General features: G+C 42.0%; 2 protein-coding genes across 4 annotated transcripts; both read left to right on the forward strand.

The window, feature by feature from the left end:
* The first annotated feature begins 55 nt into the window (after positions 1-55).
* Positions 56-5,506, forward strand: wee2 (WEE2 oocyte meiosis inhibiting kinase). Of its 2 annotated transcripts, none has more exons than XM_021574777.2 (12): positions 56-138; positions 514-797; positions 1,122-1,333; positions 1,486-1,543; positions 1,709-1,878; positions 2,372-2,493; positions 2,664-2,810; positions 2,908-3,006; positions 3,101-3,186; positions 3,269-3,439; positions 4,012-4,160; positions 4,903-5,506. In XM_021574777.2, exons 2-12 carry the CDS (start codon positions 531-533, stop codon positions 5,066-5,068), a joined length of 1,647 nt encoding a protein of 548 aa, XP_021430452.2. In that variant the 5' UTR covers positions 56-138; positions 514-530; the 3' UTR covers positions 5,069-5,506. The 2 variants fall into 2 exon arrangements, with proteins under 2 accessions (XP_021430452.2, XP_021430448.2); XM_021574773.2 differs by lacking the exon at positions 56-138 and adding an exon at positions 180-196.
* A 1,413-nt stretch (positions 5,507-6,919) lies between these two features.
* bida (BH3 interacting domain death agonist) lies at positions 6,920-16,326 on the forward strand. 2 transcript variants are annotated; one of them, XM_036957605.1, is made up of 4 exons: positions 6,920-7,175; positions 7,486-7,748; positions 10,193-10,326; positions 15,646-16,326. In XM_036957605.1, the coding sequence occupies exons 2-4, from the start codon at positions 7,493-7,495 to the stop codon at positions 15,847-15,849; spliced, it is 594 nt and encodes a 197-aa protein (XP_036813500.1). In that variant the 5' UTR covers positions 6,920-7,175; positions 7,486-7,492; the 3' UTR covers positions 15,850-16,326. The 2 variants fall into 2 exon arrangements, with proteins under 2 accessions (XP_036813500.1, XP_021430481.1); XM_021574806.2 differs by having other exon boundaries at positions 6,935-7,175; positions 7,483-7,748; positions 15,646-16,314.
* Positions 16,327-16,806: the final 480 nt, after the last annotated feature.

The following is a 16,806-nucleotide window of genomic DNA, read 5'->3' on the forward strand; positions in this document are numbered from 1 at the left end:
ACATACATTACATTCAGCCAATAGGATGCAGTAAAGAGGTCAACTTGATAGATGACGTTTCTAATTAGTTTAAATATAATCTGCTTATTAACATACTCAGCTAAATTCAAACCTGGTGTTCTGGTAGGCAACTTGATCGTAAGTAATTCAGAAGTGTATTCATTCAAACTTTCAAAGCATTGGAAAATATTTAAAAGTAAGGAATACATTATACATTTAGTGCTATTGGAACTTTGTATGATCCAAGCGCCTGTCTCCCATTCCCAAACATGAATTTGTTAGTAGGCCATGCGTGTAACCATGTGAGAACTACAAGGGATTTGGGTGTTTTAGTTAAATTATCCCTTTAACAGAAATTAACTAATTTTTAAAAAATAAATGTGTTACCTTGAAAGCAGCCTCCTCCATATTGCTTTCAAGGTAAGGAACAAGTCATTTTCACTAGGTTATCCCTTTATTGACCCTTTGTTTCATCATGGAAGAATCACTTTACTATCAATGCCTGTCTTCTAGAACTCCTTGAGTCAGGGATGGCCATGGGAAGTGACTGGACGGTGCAAAACTTGGACTTCTCAAGCTGTGGCGAGGAAGAGGGTAGTGACAGCAGTTTGGATGAATGGAGCTCCATAAATCCTCAGATCCTAAGTCCCAACTCTGTGTGCAGGACACCCATAGTGCAGCGTCATTGCACCAGGAGCTTCACCATATCCCCATCCATCCCAGTTTCACCGACCACCCCCATTCCCTATGCCGCCTGGAGGAAACTGAGGCTCTGTGACTCCCCCAGTACTCCCAAGGTGTGTGGACATTTATCATATGTATAATATATGCCATTTAGCAGATGCTTTTATCCAAAGCGACTTAGTCATGTGTGCATACATTTTACGTCTGGGTATTCCCAAGAATCAAACCTGCTATCCTGACGTTGCAAACGCCATGCTCTATCAACTTAGCTACAGAGGACCGTGCCCTCGTGGATCACTTTCTTGATTTCTTTCATCTGAAACTATTCAAATCATCACACATTACAATGTGTAGCTACCTCCAACGTAAAATCCTGGAATTCAGTGCATTTTTACATGTCAGAAGTATTTATTTCTCCACATCCCTCTTCACCCAAGAGTCTGCTATCCAAGTCAGCTCTGCCCAGTTTCAGCACCAAGATATGCCGCAGTCAGAGGGCTCTGCGTTTCGCCACTTCCACTGACCCTGCCCAGTGCAGCCGCATGCCCTCTGTCAATGTGAACCCCTTCACCCCCGACACGTTCCGCAGGACCAGGGAGCACTACAAGAGGAAGAGTCGGAGGAGTGACGATGACGACTATGGATGCAGGTAACCCAACTAAGGGTTTGGTTGTGATTGTAAATGGTATTGTTTTCTGCGTTTTGGTGATTGTGTAATAGCACATGGTAGCAAGGCCATCTGAGTCTCTACAGTGTTTTGAGACTGAGTGGGTTTTGTGAAGTTATCATCTCATCTTTTAGAATGAAACCGAGCCATACGTCATCAGAGGAGGATGATGATGCATTTCTCCCGTCCAAGGTACAAACTATCTTTGTCCATTGAACAGTTGGCTCTCCCTCTCCCCTGCCTGTCCACGGCTCATTTAGTCACTAAGCTCATCTCTTTTGGCCGTTTCCTCTGTCCCTCCTAATTCTGCCATTCACACTCCCACTTCCTGCTTTTGTCCTCCGTCTGTCTGTGCAGAGGCAGGCTGTCCAGGCTTTCATGTTGTCTAGGTATGAGAGTGAATTTCTGGAGCTTGGACATATTGGTGCGGGGGAGTTTGGAGTGGTGTGCAAGTGTGTGAAGAGGCTGGACGGCTGCTTGTACGCCATCAAGCGCTCTCGCCGACCACTTGCCGGGTCTGCCAATGAGTGAGTCAGCACCAGCGGCCTCACACTGTTTAAGAATAGCCTGGGCCTTATGATTATCTTGATGATAATTGGCCAGGTATCTTGATGATTATCTTGGCCAGGTCGCAGTTGCAAATGAGAACTTGTTCTCAACTAGCCTACCTGGTTAAATAAAGGTGAAATAAAAAAAAATAAAAATAAAATGATCAGCGTGAGAATAGGAAAACGATAATCTACAACACATGTCAAACTCATTCCACGGAGGGCCGAGTGTCTGCAGGATTTCGCTCCTCCCTTGTACTTGATTGATGAATTTAAGGTCAATAATTAGTGAAGATCTCCCCTCATCTGGTTGTTTAAGTCTTAATTGAAAGGCGGAAAAACCTGCAGACGCTAGGCCCTCTATGGAATGAGTTTCAAACCCCTGATCTCAAATGTTGAGGGTCGTTGAAATGTTGTATTTTATTATTTGCAGTATGTAATGTTTGTAAATGATGTCTCCTTTTGACCTCAGGCAGCTGGCCTTAAAGGAGGTGTATGCACATGCTGTACTTGGGCATCACCCCCATGTCGTCCGCTATTACTCAGCATGGGCTGAAGATGATCACATGATCATACAGAATGAGTATTGTGATGGTAGACTGGATATTAATTTTTTAAAGTTGTGTTTCATTCTCACCTGCACAATTGGGAAGGAACACTGACTTTTTGGTTGAATAAGTGTTTGTCAGTAAGATGGCTGGATTGATGTATGAGACTTTTTGTTTGTGCGCGCATCTCGATGTACTGTGTTGTAAACACTGCAGGTGGGAGTCTCCACGATGCCATATTAAAGAAGGAGGCAAGTGGAGAGCTGTTTCCAGAGCTGGAGTTGAGGGATCTACTTCTGCACGTTTCCATGGGTCTCAAGTATATTCACAGCTCTGGCCTTGTGCACCTAGACATTAAACCCAGTAGGTCTCCTCTTTATTTATTCTCATTCTCAGCAATGTATACTCCTCACTTCCACCGTTTCTCACTCTGCTCTTATTTGTATGCTCTTATTTGTAGGTAATATCTTCATATGCCAATGCTCGAGCGCAGGTGGAGCGGGTGAGAGTGAGGAGGAAGAGGACGGAGGCCTTTCAACAGGGGTGGTTTATAAAATTGGTAGTAGTTTTTCACTAAATATCACATTTTCTCTCCTAGCTTTGGTGCACTGCGTCATTGAGATGCCATCTATGATTCCTGTTTGTCTTTGCAGGTGACCTGGGCCATGTGACGTCCAGCAGCAGTCCACAAGTAGAGGAGGGGGACAGCCGCTTCCTCGCCAGCGAGGTCCTGCATGAGGTACGGTAAAAGTTCTCTCTATTGACTACTTATGTTTGTTTGAATGTACACCTTGTATCCCCTGCTTCTCCCTGCTGCCCAGGACTACAGCAACCTGCCTAAGGCGGACATATTTGCACTAGGCCTGACTGTGCTGCTGGCAGCAGGGTCACCCCCTCTCCCTCAGAATGGAGATGAATGGCACAGTCTCAGACGGGCACAGTTACCCAGCCTGCCCCAGGAGCTCTCCCCTGCTTTCAGAAGTCTCATTCAGGTACCACATGTACCCATAATTTACTTAACTGTACTTGTTTTGGTCATGTCTGCACTCTTCAACCTTTTTTCTTTTACACCATCTTGTTTTGTTTTCTCCTTGGCGTGCTTTGTATGTGATCTATGGAGCTTCTTATGAAATGCCAGCTGAATATATTTTTTTGTAATCCAAATTAAATCACATTTTATTGATCATGTGCTGAATGCAGCTGGTGTAGACTTTATAGTGAAATAATTGCTTATGAACCTTTCCCAATAATGCAGAGTCTTTAAAATAGTAACTAACATGATGAATAAAATACAGAAGAATGGAGCTATGTACAGGGAGTACCAGATCAATGTAGGCCATCATTGTAAATAAGAAATTGTTCTTAATTGACTTGCCTAGTCAAAATAAATGTGCAGAGGTATTCACAGTTTAGGAAGGGACAGATATTAACCAGTACCACACAAAGCTAAGTCAACACACTGATTTTGCTTTTCATTCTAGATCAACAAATGTTCCAAGGTTTATCTCTTGCCTTTGCTACATTAGCAGCTGTTTGGGATAAGCTGTCTTTGTGTATCTGTCAGACTCTGCTGGATCCGGAGCCATCTCAACGACCCTCTGCGTCAGCGCTATGCAGACAACCTGTTTTGAGGAAGGAGAGGACTGGGAAGCTTGCTGCTCAACTGCGCAGAGAGCTCAATGTGGAGAGGTTCAGGACAGCCATGCTGGAAAAGTGAGAGCAGAGATGTCGTTTGCATAGAAGTTGGTTGAACTCTCCATTAGGGGGCGCAGTTAATATGAAACAGAAAAAAATGTATTTCTCCCCTGTGGCACAAAAGCAGTGGTGGAAAAAGTACCCAATTGTCATACATTAGTAAAAGTAAAGATGGTTTAACAGAAAATGACTCAAGTAAAACTCACCCAGTAAAATACTACCTGAGTAAAAGTATTTGATTTGGAAATACATTTAAGTACCAAAAGTGTAAATAATTTAAAATTCCTTATGGCAAACCAGATGGCATGATTTTGTTTTTTGTTCACGGATAGTCTGGGGCACACTCCAACACGACAATTTACAAATTAAGCATTTGTGTTTAATGAGTGCCAAATCAGAGGCAGTAGGGATGTTCTCTTGATACGTGTGTGAATTGGACCATTTTTCCTGTCCTGCTTAGTATTCAAAAAAGTACTTCTGGGTGTCAGGGGAAAATGTATGGAATAAAAATAATGTATTTTCTTTAGGAATGTAATGGCGTTAAGTTGTCAAATGTAAAGTACTGAACCCCAAAATGACTTAAGTAGTATTTGAAGTTCTTTACACCACTGCACAAAATGTCTGCTGGTTGTTTATATAATGACTTGATCAGTAAGGCTGGGGTACATAAAGTATGAGACTGAATAAATTATTTATGCTTTCAAACTATTAAAGTGACTTATTCCATGTACATAAACACCCTCTCTCGATTCCTCCACAGAGAGCTGCAGGAGGCTCGTTTGTCAACACTGTCCCCACAGCAGGCTTTTCCCCCTAGTCTACAGCATCCCATTAATACAGGGTCTTTGCCCAAAGCTGGGCGGAGGCTGGTCGGTAGGAATGCTGCCCGGTCCATGAGCTTTGGATGCCCAGGGTATGGAGTGTGAAAGGTGATCACATGCTGGGCCTTATTGGAAGTACCAGAACACTGATTCTCCTTGCTGCAAAGTCTTGGACTTTCCCCTGACTCAAGGGACTTCTTAGACTGGCTCAATGTAACTTGGTGAGCAGCAAGGTAAAAAGTTACCTAGAAGAGCCTGTGGTGGTTTTATGTTGTGCATTAGTGTCGTAGAATCGCAGTATGTTGGACTAATTTATATCAAAGCGGGGAGGATTTGATGCAAAACTCCATTAATTCCTTGTGTAGCACTTCTGCCGTTCAGTGTTTAACTTTTGTGGAGAAGTAGGTTTTACTTTGCAATAATTTGGGCCATTGAGAACTGCTGCAGACACCAGTGAGTGCAATGCCAAGTCAGCAATGTTTTATTAACATCAGTGATTTGTTGCTTTTTACAATGTAAATAAACTTTTAAGGTCTTATGAAATGGCCCTCGGGCTTGAGTTCTTTGTAGTATGTTTGGCTTTGAAAGTGTAGACCACTGAAACATCTAAAGAGTATTTCATCATAAGGACACTAGAAACAAATGCAGTTTAGCTGCTTTACATGTTTGTCTTTCATTAAAGTCACACTTTAATTGTTTATCAAAGGGCATTGGAATTACAGAAACCACATTAACTGTGGGACTTTCCAGAGGATTAGAGGAGTTTATCTATTGGTACAGAACTGTGTTAATATAACTGGTGGAAGGACAGATTTTATTTCAAGGGGTAGCCACTTGCATGTTTATTACTCATATGCATGTTCATTTCTCTGACCGTAAACCACCATAGAGTTAACAATTTATATGATCAGACCTAAACCAATAACCTTGTTTGGGGTCAGTATTTTACATTTGACCTAAAATGTCGTTCAACATTAAATGCAAGGATAAAGCAGTCACTCATCACACTTAACCATATTTGCAATTGCTTATTTTTTTTTTGCGTAATTTTACAATTGAGACCAATGTTTTGCTCAGTAAAAAGTTTGGTCCCGACTCCTAGCATGACTTTACTTCCTTATCTTGCAGTCACAGCACTGGGTTGAAGGGAAAACCCCACAAGTATATCACGTGTGCGAATGGAAGATTCAAAACAATTTGGGTTCCATCATCCTTCCATTAAAATCGAGTTTTTGTTAATTGGTCAGCGCAAGTCATGAAATGGGAGAAGTATTGTATGCTACTGTAAATCCTTGTTTTTGGACCAGCTATTTCGTGTGGTTAGGGCATGTCACTTTTTTATTACAGCATGCAAACTCGCGTATTTTTCTTGTTGAAAGAAACCTGGTATTATTGATCTGAGGATAGCCTGTATGTATGCAATCTGGTTTAGGATTTAGAAAACGTTGTCGCAGGGCTGGAATGGTTCACAATCACGTTTTGCCCTATTTAATAAGTAGCCCATTTCAATGGAGTCTTCAAAAATTAGCTTCGCAATTAGTTTGGATCTTCCGAGAAATGGCGCACACACGCTATAGTAGTTACAATGACGGAGTTAGGTTAATCCCGCCTGGACGCCCGTGTAGGCGTGTTTTGCATCGAAACTGAGGGTATTCGATTTGGAACCGGTTAGCCTCCCGGGGTAAATCAGTTGCCCCGTTTAAAGCCCACGGTGGCGTCGGCATAAAACAAAAGTGACTTAATTAAGCACATGTAATTAGTAGGATTCGGTGTTTTCCAATGCAAAAGTGATAACGCTTTATCTGCCTTCCCAATTAAAATAAAACATGTATTTAATAGAAAATAGATGTTTCTGGATAATGCACCATGCTTTGACAAATGACCAAGCGGCGCAGATAGTGTTATATTTCAGAAAGAGCGCCTCCCTCACCGTTTTTGATCTCATGTCACGGGCCATTGGCGGTACTCCACGACCCAGCGTAATCGAATCAGCCCAATGTAGCCACATATGTAGTAAAAACCAGTCCGCGGCGGGGGGGGGGGTGTCCCAAACCCCCAATTTTCCCAAACTGATGGGGTGCGTGTGTGTTGTCTGGCAAGCAAGGCGAACAGCTCTGACTCGGCGGTGTCAATCAGCGTGTGTTGTTAGCTATTTCAAGTTGTAATAAGCAAGCTGAACTTTACCAGCTAATATATTTACTGTTTTTAGACGGTGAGTGAACAGAGAAAATGTTAGTATTGAGTGTATTGCTATTTGCTAGCATCAACACGGGCAAACGTTACGTTAAATAGCTAGCTAACGTTAGCTAGCTAGACTTGTTTTGTTCGCACACCATTGAATCGAATGTAGCGCGCTTCTACAGGTTAACTACTTAGCTGCTGACTGTGTCCTCTTGGTAACGTTCAGCTAGCTAGTAAATACTTTGGTGAAAATGCATTCGTTGGAAACTCTAACTTTAGAGCTAGTTTATATCTGATGAAATTGCAATGGATATACTATGTTATGCTTTTCCCTGTAGAAGAACAGCGATGGACTGTGGGGATGTTCAGTGCACTCCCCTGGTCTTTCTGACTTTCCTTCAACAGCAGAGCTGCAGCAGTGCGGAGCTCCGCATAGAGCTGGACTCATTGGCCCGGGAGCTGAAGCTAACCCAGGACATAAACGCCAATGGTCTGGGTCTTAACATCCACGAGGAGGGCGAGCTTCAGACAGATGGACACTTCTGCAGCAGCAGTAGTATCTTACTGGAGGGGCTTGAGCCTCAGGCTGCGCAGGCATGGCCCGGTGAGTTGGTTTGTTTTCGTTTTTCTTTTATAGTATGATTGAAATTCCATCAGTCACATTCACTTAGTTTTGACAAGTCAAGACCTGCAGACTGTAAGGTTCTGACATTTCTGTCAAAAAATAGTTAGTCACATATATTTGATCTTCATATGTATGTGAAGTAAATTTTAAAGCTGCGATATGTAACTGTCAGGCGGCTAGACCAAATTCACATAGAACAGTCTGTTATAGAGCTGTTATTCTCATTGAAAGCAAGTCTTAGAAGCGGTAAATCTGTTTTAGGTGTGCTATTTCTATGATTCCCGTTGTCAAGTTTCGTTTTTGCTTATTTTACTTTTGTTTTTGTACTTTTGTAACAACTGTAAATACTATTTTTGGTTATGGGTAAGATCTCACAGCAGTTTAGATGGTACAATGATTCTCTACGCCAGGAAATGGCGGAGTGATTTCTGCATAGTACATCGTAAAGTGAAAAAAAACGGAAAGCTCTATCTGTATAAACCAATTTGAACTTGGTGCTTTTAGGTTCTATCTTTAATCACAAGCCTGTACAAATACACATGTATTTGCCATCTCTCTCTATGTATGGTCTAGGGCAGGCTAGTCAAGCCAGCAATAATGCCACTCAAGCAAAAAACAGTCAGTAATCTTAAAGTAAATGATGTTGTCACATCATTGTTCAGTGACCGTAATTCAGCGGATGATCATAATACATTTCTTAATGTATTTAATAGTGTTATTCTATTTTACTAAGATATAACACTATCATTTATGTATTCAAATAGCTATAGTATTCTTAACTCAACATGTCTAATTCAGAAGTGTCAGAACCTCAAACCCAGATTGACATTTCAGAACCATAAGGTTCTATCTACAATTGCATCCCCTAAAAAACAGATTTACAAATGTCTCAGGATTTTGATACTCTGCACTTTAGGTACCTTTTTAAAGTAAGGACCTTAATGGGTTATGAATGAGGAATTCTCTACAAAACAGTTCTGAGATGTGGGATGTGAAATCTTTGATGCTCAATATCTCAGAACTATGCTATGTGCAGATTGAACCTTAATCCCAAGGTCACAAAGTGTCTTTCTGAATGAATGACACTACTGGTGACAGGTTTCAAATGCACCTTGGTAAATGAGTTACCTTAACATAAGTATGGGCTTGATTGACCCATACAAGTTTGATTCTATATTGTTTTGTGCTTAAATCCAGATTAAACAAGCAGAATATGGGTAACTGGAAGGTCATGAGTTGTTGGTCTGTGTGCTTTGCAAACATGGTAGCAGAATTAATCCCTAGCCTTACACTAATTTCAGACAGACGATGTAAGACAATGTTTTTATGACCGCCTACAAACAGACCCTTATTGATCACGTATTTGCTGGTATACCCCTTTTATACATTAAGTGCGTAACTGGCAAATTGGGAGGTTTGGCGGGTGTTGTTAAACGATGGGGTCTGTTTGCATTACAAATTAGGGAGGTGTTAAAGGCCCAATGCCGCTGTTTTTATATACATATCAAAACATTTATGGGTAACAATTAAGTACCTTACTATAATACATTAGCAGAGAGCTTTGGAACTCTTTTTGTTATTGGTCTATTAACCAATTTACCACATGGTGATGTCACCATGGAAAGCCAAAACTTCCGCCCATGTGAACCTGCTGATTAGAAGATCCTGTGTAGATTGTATTCAACCAGCAACTATCAGGAAATAACACTTGTGAAAGAAATGTATCATTTTATAGCTTTAGTTTAATCAGCTGTTGTACAATATGATACAAAACACGGGGAAACCTAATTTTGACTACACTGGACCTTTAAAAAATGGTATGTTAATGAGTTTACCTACAAAAAAGCAGAGAACCATTCACACAGACCTGATACCTGTATTTGGTTACAGGGCCTGTGAAAATGCAGATCATGACTAGATCTTTGTGGGTTTTATTTTACCATGGGGCAATTTCATGGTAAAATAATGATTCCTGAGACTATGCCAAAAAAAAACAATGATTACAAAGTTCAACAAACCATACAACTCTATGCACAAGGATGACTTGTATGGTTTGTTTAACTTTGCAATCATTAGTTTTTGTTTGGCATACATTTTAAAGTGAAACATCTGAGTTCCAGCATTCTGTTACTGTGGAATTGCCCCATGGTTTTTGCCCCCTACCCCTTTCAGATATGGAAAAAACCTGGCATGGTAAAATAGTGGGATTTTTGTCTGTATATGAAAAGGATATTAGAAAAGGGGCAGTATATATATACTGCTGTACATCTTAGCTTTATTGTACTATGTGACAGGGATCTGGCACATCTGGGTTGAACTGTTGTGTAAGTGATTGAAAATGATACTGTGTTGACATCAAATTGTGGATACTTTAGCTGTTCATATTCAATATGATTTTGACTAACATGCTCTTTGCCCTCCAGATAACCCTGCCAATGAAGAAGCCCTGAGAGGTGTCGCCGCAGGGCTGATTGAAATAGCTGATCAGCTTGAGCGTAGTGTGATGGCCCAGGCTGCTGAGAATCTGACCAAGAAACTGCAGAAGTATTCCATTGGGGTAAGTTTCTGGAATCCTTGTTACTTGGATTGCTCAGAACTTTATTGAACAAAATAATAAGGGCAACATGTAAAGTGTTGGTTCCATGTTTCATGAGCTGAAATAAAAGATCCTAGATTTTTTCCATATGCACAAAAGGCTTATTTCTCTCACATTTTGTGCACAAATTTGATTACATTTTTGTTAGTGAGCATTTCTCATTTTCCAAGATAATCCACCCACCTAACAGGTGTGGCATATCAAGAAGCTGGCAAATCCCCCTGGATAGATGACAAATTAAAAAATTATATGGTTGAGGGATGAGGCAAATAAGTCTGACAACACAGCAGACTGGCAAACATACAGTAAATTTAGAAATCACTAAACAAAAAGAATATACTATACTATGTAACAGTTAAATTATATACAAAATGATAGTAAAAAGCGGTGGAGAACTTTAAATTAAATCCTAGGCAAGAAAGCTAACTCTGTTCCATCCTTCATTGAGGCAGATGGCTTGTTCATAACAAAACCCTTTGATATTGCCAACTACTTTAATAACTTTTTTGTTGACAAGATTAGCAAATTTAGTTATGACATGCAAACAACAAATGACATGCCTTCATATTCATGTATGATGGAACAAATAATGAAAGACAAGCACTGTAGTTTTGATTTCCACAAAGTGGGTGTGGAAGAAGCAAAAAAAATGTATTGCCATCTATAAATAAGGACAAACCACCCGGTACTGAAAACCTGGATGGTAAATTGTTGAGGTTGGTTGTGGAATACTTTGACTCCTGTTTGCCACATCTTCAATTTTAGTCTAGAAAACAGTGTGTACCCTCCGACATGGGGGAGGCAAAGGTCATTACGCTGCCCAAGAATAGCAGAGCACCCTTTAATGGTTCAAACAGCCGACCAATCAGCCTGTTAAGTGTTTAGCAAACTTTTGGAAAAAAATTGTTTGATCAAAGTTATTTTACAGAAAACAAGTTAACAGACTTTCAGCATGCTTAATGGGAAGGGCTCAACATGCTCGGCACTGACACAAATGACATATTTTTTTTATACTTCAGTGCAGCTTTTGATGTAATTGATCCTAACATATTGCTGAAAAAACTTAGGTGTTATGGATTTGCGTCCTCTGCCTTATAATGGATCTAGTTACCTATCTAATAGAAAACAGAGGGTGTTCGTTAATGGAAGCTTCTCTCATGCAAATTCAGTTGAGTGTGGTGTACCGCAGGGCAGCCGAGCCGGCTAGGGCCATTATTGTTTTCTGTTTTTACCATTGACCTTCCACCGACCTTGAATAAAGCCTGTGTGTCTATGTAGGCTGATGACTCAACAGTATACATGTCAGCAGCAACCAATTACCTTCAGAAGTCACATAATTAGTTTGATTGCACACAGGTGGACTTTATTTAAGTGTCACATGATCTAAGTGTGTATATATACACCTGTTCTGAAAGGCCCCAGAGTCTGCAACACCACTAAGCAAGGGGCACCATGAAGACCAAGGAGCTCTCCAAACAGGTCAGGGACAAAGTTGTGGAGAAGTACAGATCAGGGTTGGGTTATAAAAAAATATCTGAAACTTTGAACATCCCACGGAGCACCATTCAATCGACTGGTCTATCGACGTCACCGCACGAAGAGGCAAAAACAGACTTACACCACCCCCCCTCAAAGGCTAACTTTCTAGCTAACCCGGTCTGCTAACTGCTAAACTGCCAGGCCCTGGTCTGCTAACTGCTAGCTTGCCTGCCCGGTCTGCTAACTGCTAGCCCTTGCTAAATGCTTGCTTGCTAACCCGGCCTGCTAACTGCCGGGCCCTGGTCTGCTAACTGCTAGCTTGCCTGCCCGGTCTGCTAACGGCTAGCCCTTGCTAAATGCTTGCTTGCTAACCCGGTCTGCTAACTACTAGCTTGCCCTGGTCTACTAACTGCTAGCTTGCCCTGGTCTATTAACTGCTAGCCCATGCTAACTGCTTGCTTGCTAACCCGGCCTGCTAACTGCTAGCTTGTCCTGGTCTACTAGCTGCTAGCTTGTTTAGCTCCGGCCTACTAACTGTTAGCCTGCTAACTGTCAATTGCCATGTCCCCAGCCAGCCCAACCACTCACTGGACCCATATGTTCACTTGCCTACGCATGCTTCTCTCTAATCAATATGCCTTGTCCATTACTGTCCTGGTTAGCGATTGCTGTCTTATTTCACTGTAGAGCCTCTAGCCCTGCTCAATATGCCTTAACCAACCATGTTGTTCCACCTCCTACATATGCAATGACATTAAACATCTCTAGAGACTATCTCTCTTCATTACTCAATGCCTAGGTTTACCTCCAATGTACTCACATCCTACCATACCTTTGTCTGTACACTATGCCTTGAATCTATGCTATCCTGCCCAGAACCCCAAACTCTCTGTTCTGAACGTGCTAGACGGCCAGTTCGTATAGACTTTAGCCGTACCCATATCCTACTTCTCCTCTGTTCCTCTGGTGATGTGGAGGTTAATCCAGGTCCTGCAGTGCCTAGCTCCACTCCCACCCCCCAGGTGCCCTCATTTGTTGACTTCTGTAAACGTAAAAGCCTTGGTTTCATGCATGTTAACATTAGAAGCCTACTCCCTAAGTTTGTTTTACTCTCTGCTTTAGCACACTCTGCCAAGGAAAACCACCAAAAACCCTGAACTCCATTGCTAACTATAACGTTTTCCGCCAAGATAGAACTGCAAAGATGTTCTGTATTACTTTCTAAGTCTGTACCCAAACAATTTGAGCTTCTACTTCTAAAAATTCACCTTTCCAGAAACACGTCTCTCACTGTTGCCGCTTGCTATAGACCTCCCTCGGCCCCCAGCTGTGCCCTCGATACTATATGTGAACTGATTGCCCCCCCATCTATCTTCTGAGCTCGTGCTACTAGGTGACCTAAACTGGGACATGCTTAACACCCCGGCCATCCTACAAACTAAGCTTGATGCCCTCAATCTCATACAAATGATCAATTAACCTACGAGGTACAACCCCAAATCAGTAAACACGGGCACCCTCATAGATGTAATCTTAACTAATTCGCCCTCCAAATACACCTCTGCTGTTTTCAATCAAGATCTCAGCGATCACTGCCTCATTGCCTGCATCCGTAATGGGTCTGCGACCAAACGACCACCCCTCATCACTGTCAAACACTCCCTGAAACACTTCTGCGAGCAGGCCTTTCTAATCAACCTGGCCGGGGTATCCTGGAATGACATTGATCTCATCCCGTTAGTAGATGATGCCTGGCTATTCTTTAAAAGTGCCTTCCTCACCATCTTAAATAAGCATGCCCCTCTCAAAAAATGTAGAACTAGGAATTGATATAGTCCTTGGTTCACGCCAGACCTGTCTGCCCTTGACCAGCACAAAAAACATCCTGTGGCGTTCTGCATTAGCATCGAATAGCCCCCGTGATATGCAACTTTTCAGGGAAGTTAGGAACAAATATACACCGGCAGTTAGAAAAGCTAAGGCAAGCTTTTTCAAACAAATTTGCATCCTGTAGTACTAACTCAAAAAAGTTCTGGGACACTAAAGTCCATGGAGAATAAGAGCACCTCCTCCCAGCTGCCCACTGCTCTGAGGCTAGGAAACATTGTCACCACCGATAAATCCACTATAATTGAGAATTTCAATAAGCATTTCTCTACGGCTGGCCATGCTTTCCACATGGCTACCCCTACCCTGGTCAACTGCCCGGCACCCTCCACAGCAACCCGCCAAAGCCCCCACCATTTCTCCTGCAAAAGTTCAGCTGCAAAATCTGGACCACTACAAATCAGCCGGGCTAGACAATCTGGACCCTCTCTTTCTAAAATTATCTGCCGAAATTGTTGCAACCCCTATTACTAGCCTGTTCAACCTATCTTTCGTATCTTCTGAGATTCCCAAAGATTGGAAAGCTGCCGTGGTCATCCCCCTTTTCAAAGGGGGTGACACTCTAGACCCAAACTGCTACATACCTATATCTATCCTACCCTGTCTTTCTAAGGTCTTCGAAAGCCAAGTTAACAGATTACTGACCATTTCGAATCCCACCATACCTTCTCCGCTATGTAATCTGGTTTCAGAGCTGGTCATGGGTGCACCTCAGCCACGCTCAAGGTTCTAAACGACATCATAACCGCCATCGATAAGAGACATTACTGTGCAGTCGTATTCATCGACCTGGCCTCAACATTCTTATTGGCAGACTCGACAGCCTTGGTTTCTCAAATTATTGCCTCGCCTGGTTTACCAACTACTTCTCTGATAGAGTTCAGTGTGTCAAATCGGAGGGCCTGTTGTCAATCCAATTGAGAATCTGTGGTATGACTTAAAGATTGCTGTACACCAGCGGAACCAATCCAACTTGAAGGTGCCGGAGCAGTTCGCTTTGAAGAATGGACAAAAATCCCAGTGGCTAGATGTGCCAAGCTTCTATTGACATACCTCAAGATACTTGCAGCTGTAATTGCTGCAAAAATTGGCTCAACAAAGTACTGACTTTTGGGGGGGGGTACTTTGTACTTTGTTGAGCCCCCCCCCCCAAAAAAAAATCCAGGTTGTAAAGCAACAAAATAGGAAAAATGCCAAGGGGATGAATACTTTTGCAAGCCACTGTAAACCGCATCATTACACAGGTACACCACCCCTTCTGCTGGGAACAATAAAAGGCCTCTAAAATGTGCAGTTTGTCACACAACACAATGCCACAGATGTCTCGTATTATAAGAGAGCGTGCAATTGGCATGCTGACTGCAGGAACGTCCACTAGAGCTGTTGCCAGAGAACTTAATGTTAATTTATCTACAATAAGCTACCTCCAATGTCATTTTTAGAGAATTTGGCAGTACATCCAACCATCTCAGACCACGTGTAACCATGCCAGCCCAGGATCTCAACATCCGGCTTCTTCTTGGGATTGTCTGAGACCAGCCACCTGGGCAACTGATGAAACTGGAGTATTTCTGTCTGTAGTAAAGCCCTTTTTGTGAGGGAATAACACATTGGCTGGGCCTGGCTTCCCAGTGGGTGACTGTTCCCGGCTCCCCTGCCTGGTCATGTGAAATCCAATTGATTTCAATTGACTGATTTCCTTATGAACTGTAACTGAGTAAAACCATACATTTTTGCATGTTGCATTTAGATTTTTGTTCAGTGTAGATGTATAATGTTTGTGTTTAGGAATGTATGTCCAAATCATGGTGTTGCTGCTGTGAATTGAAACCACAGGGGTTATAAAATATAAATCTAGTAACGGGTATAAATTCAATCCATAAGTATGTCACGAGTCTGTCTGTGTTTCCCCAGCTATGGAAGCACCACCTAGCCCTGGAAGTGGAGTGGGTGAAGAAGCAGGGCCTGGGCCCCGTGCTGGACTATCTACCCCAGGAGAAGGTGATCATGGCCCTCACTCTGACCTTGGTGAAGGGGGTGTGTGAGCACGCCCCCCTACTGCTCCGTAATCTGTTCAGCACAGCAGTTCAGTTCATAAACCCGACCGTGGCCAGGTGACTTCAAAACAGACCCCAAACTCTACGGACTCCCCACTCAGGACGTACACTGAGCCTGATGCTTGATTACCAATCAGTAGTGAGTGGGCCATTTAGTTTAGTTCAGGGGCACATTCATTTTCTTAACAAGCTGCTCCGTAAATGTAGAACTTTCAATCATTTTTGTGAAAAGATAGTGTTTGCCGCTGGATTTGGAAACTTCAGTGCTTTATTTTACCAGTTCTGATACTGAAAGGGATGTAGAAGTGTCATGCATCGTCTGCTGTTTTCACTTCCACATTGTGCTTGAAAATTATTTCTGTAACAAGTTTTTTTTCTCCCCCAACAGTTTTGTAACAATACATGGCTTCCTCACAGGGGATGAATCCCCTTTTGTTTCAAAGTCCATGTTAGTGTTTGTTAAATGCCTTTGTTTGTTGTATGCATAGAGATCCATTTAAAAATAAACTTAAGAGTAATAAAATGTAAGGGAGAACCATTTTATTAACTTGTTCATGTGTCCAAAACCACAATGCAGTTTACATTATGTATTCTGGTCTCGAACTGCACATATGGGGATTTGACATCCATACTGTACTTTCCAAATACTCAGTTTCCAGGTACATTTCAGACAATTTGCATACCTATTTTCTAACTGACGTACATTTGCATTCAATGGAACGAGGAACAAAACCATTTCTCTCCCACACAACTACCCCAAACCACACATGGTTGTATTTACACTTGGCTAAACAGAAGTCAGTTGTGTGCATCTTTAGTTTTGACATTGACCAAGTTAGCTGTGGGAATCCACTGACCAGTGAACACAAAGCTGGAACCACTACTACTTTTTAACTTGGATCAAGTGTTTGCATTTCATGCTCCAGACCTAAGTGCCCAGTAAAAAAAATGTTATTTTTTTGTACTCTTGACACCTGAGGCCTACAGTGTAGATTTTATTTTTAGATTTACATTGTAC

The sequence above is a fragment of the Oncorhynchus mykiss genome, chromosome 2 (genome assembly GCF_013265735.2).
Source record: "Oncorhynchus mykiss isolate Arlee chromosome 2, USDA_OmykA_1.1, whole genome shotgun sequence".
Lineage (NCBI taxonomy): Eukaryota > Metazoa > Chordata > Actinopteri > Salmoniformes > Salmonidae > Oncorhynchus > Oncorhynchus mykiss.